The sequence below is a fragment of the Sinocyclocheilus rhinocerous genome, unplaced genomic scaffold (genome assembly GCF_001515625.1).
Source record: "Sinocyclocheilus rhinocerous isolate Xijiao unplaced genomic scaffold, SAMN03320098_v1.1 scaffold665, whole genome shotgun sequence".
Taxonomy (NCBI): domain Eukaryota; kingdom Metazoa; phylum Chordata; class Actinopteri; order Cypriniformes; family Cyprinidae; genus Sinocyclocheilus; species Sinocyclocheilus rhinocerous.
The window spans coordinates 320,654-322,499 of NW_015659086.1; the positions used below are offsets into that span (position 1 = coordinate 320,654).

The following is a 1,846-nucleotide window of genomic DNA, read 5'->3' on the forward strand; positions in this document are numbered from 1 at the left end:
TAACCTAATGAAGTCAGAGTGATTCAGTAAAATGAAATAATAATCAGAACTGGTATATTTAGATCTTGCCACATTTTAAAGTTACCTGGCAAAACATTTTGCAGTGCATGTTCTGAATACAACCATGCAATGAAAGTGAAGAATGACACAAAACATTATTGTGATCATTGCAACTTTATTTATTATGTGAACATCATTGTACCTCACACATTTTCATTTTTATAATGCTCATAATATTCATTACTGGTGTTAATATTATGGTGATTATTTTTAGGACTCAAAACTAAAACTAACAAAAAACTCAAAATTGTAGAGTAGTTAAGTATTTCTGTTCTAATATTTCAATGAAATCCACAAACACAGTTTTTTTAAAGAGCCATATCAGCATAAATATTCATGCATGTATACACGTCAAATATTTTCCCATTTCTCTTGTTTCAGTATTGTACTTCACTGTAGTTTGAACCAAGTTTGTGAGACCACAGCTCATTAGAGCTAATAATATTACAAGAAGACAATGAAAAAGTAACTAAGAATTGAAGATGCGAATGTCAGTTTAATTTCACAAGACAATAGGAAATAAATAAGCAAATAACAATAAATAAATAACATTAAATAAATAGCTACAACAAATATTTCTTCATATAAAAATCTTCAATGTGGGATTCAAGTATTTCTGCGAGCGGCAGCGTTCAGCAACACAAATGGTCATTGCGACACCCTCATGGGTTTAGACATACAACAGGTCTACTTGTGAGGCTACATGGTAAATCTGTACACTTCAAGTGAAACATTTTCAAGTACATCTAAATGAGCCATTCAAGTTTCATTCCATTATAAAGTTTCTTTGCCATTCAAGTCCATCAGATGTCTCCTCAGCTTGTGTTTTTCATCACTTCGTCCCGCTCTGTGGAGTCTAGCATGACTTTGGTGCCACAGGAGCCTGTTTTTCTTCTCCGAGAAGGTTCAGTGAACTTGATTAGTCCACACACTTGATTCTGAGTTCATTCAGTTCTCTGTGCCAAGTCTGTGGTACACTGGGTAGAGAAGGGCCACCACGTATCCATTCCTCCTGCTCTGCTGGTAGAGAGTGTTGATGTCCTCCTCCCAGCTTGAGCTCGGGCATGTAGTGTTCAGAAGCCAAGAGATCTCCTTCTGCTCCTCACTGCTAGACTGGAGCTGCTGATGAGACATCAGGCTCAAGTCCTCAGGACAGCTGCCCATCATTTGTCTGGTTTGCTCCTCAGCAGACTGGAAGGAGAGAACATTGTATGAAGTTGGTCCTTCACTCTGCGTGGTCTCAACGGATCCCTCCTCCGTGTAGATCTGCATGAAGACCACCAGGCACAGGACGATCAGCCAGCGTTTGGCGGGGCTCTTCTCGGCCGGTGGCAGATATTTGCGCACTTTGGAGGGGTACATGACGCGTGTGTTCCTCTTGCGCGGGCGGCCCGAAGCTCCGCGGTGAGGGAACGCCGGCTGCTGCGGCTCCGGGATCCGCTCGAAAGTGAAGATCTCCGGCTTGGTGTTGCGCGGCATCATCGGTCTGAATTCAAACTGCGGCTGCGGCTGGAAGAAAGTGTTCGTTGGCAGTGATAAGACCAGGCTGTCTGATCTGGTGTACATTGCTAGTTCAGGTCAGTTTCAGTATGCGTTACTTGCTCGGTGTCTCTGCTTCTCAGAAGTGGCTTCTCTAACTTCAGCTTGAGGTTTATATATATTTTGCTTTTAAGAGACGCCCATAAAAAAGCCACACCTTCGAGGGAGACGGAAAATACAGATCGGAAGTATATATATATACACACACACACACATATATATATATATATATATATATATATATATA

The 1,846-nt window shown here is 41.1% G+C and overlaps 1 protein-coding gene across 1 annotated transcript; it reads right to left on the minus strand.

The window, feature by feature from the left end:
- Positions 1–294: 294 nt before the first annotated feature.
- Positions 295–1,711, minus strand: LOC107723299 (uncharacterized). The gene has a single exon (XM_016531862.1). It carries the CDS (start codon positions 1,624–1,626, stop codon positions 1,009–1,011), a length of 618 nt encoding a protein of 205 aa, XP_016387348.1. The 5' UTR covers positions 1,627–1,711; the 3' UTR covers positions 295–1,008.
- Positions 1,712–1,846: the final 135 nt, after the last annotated feature.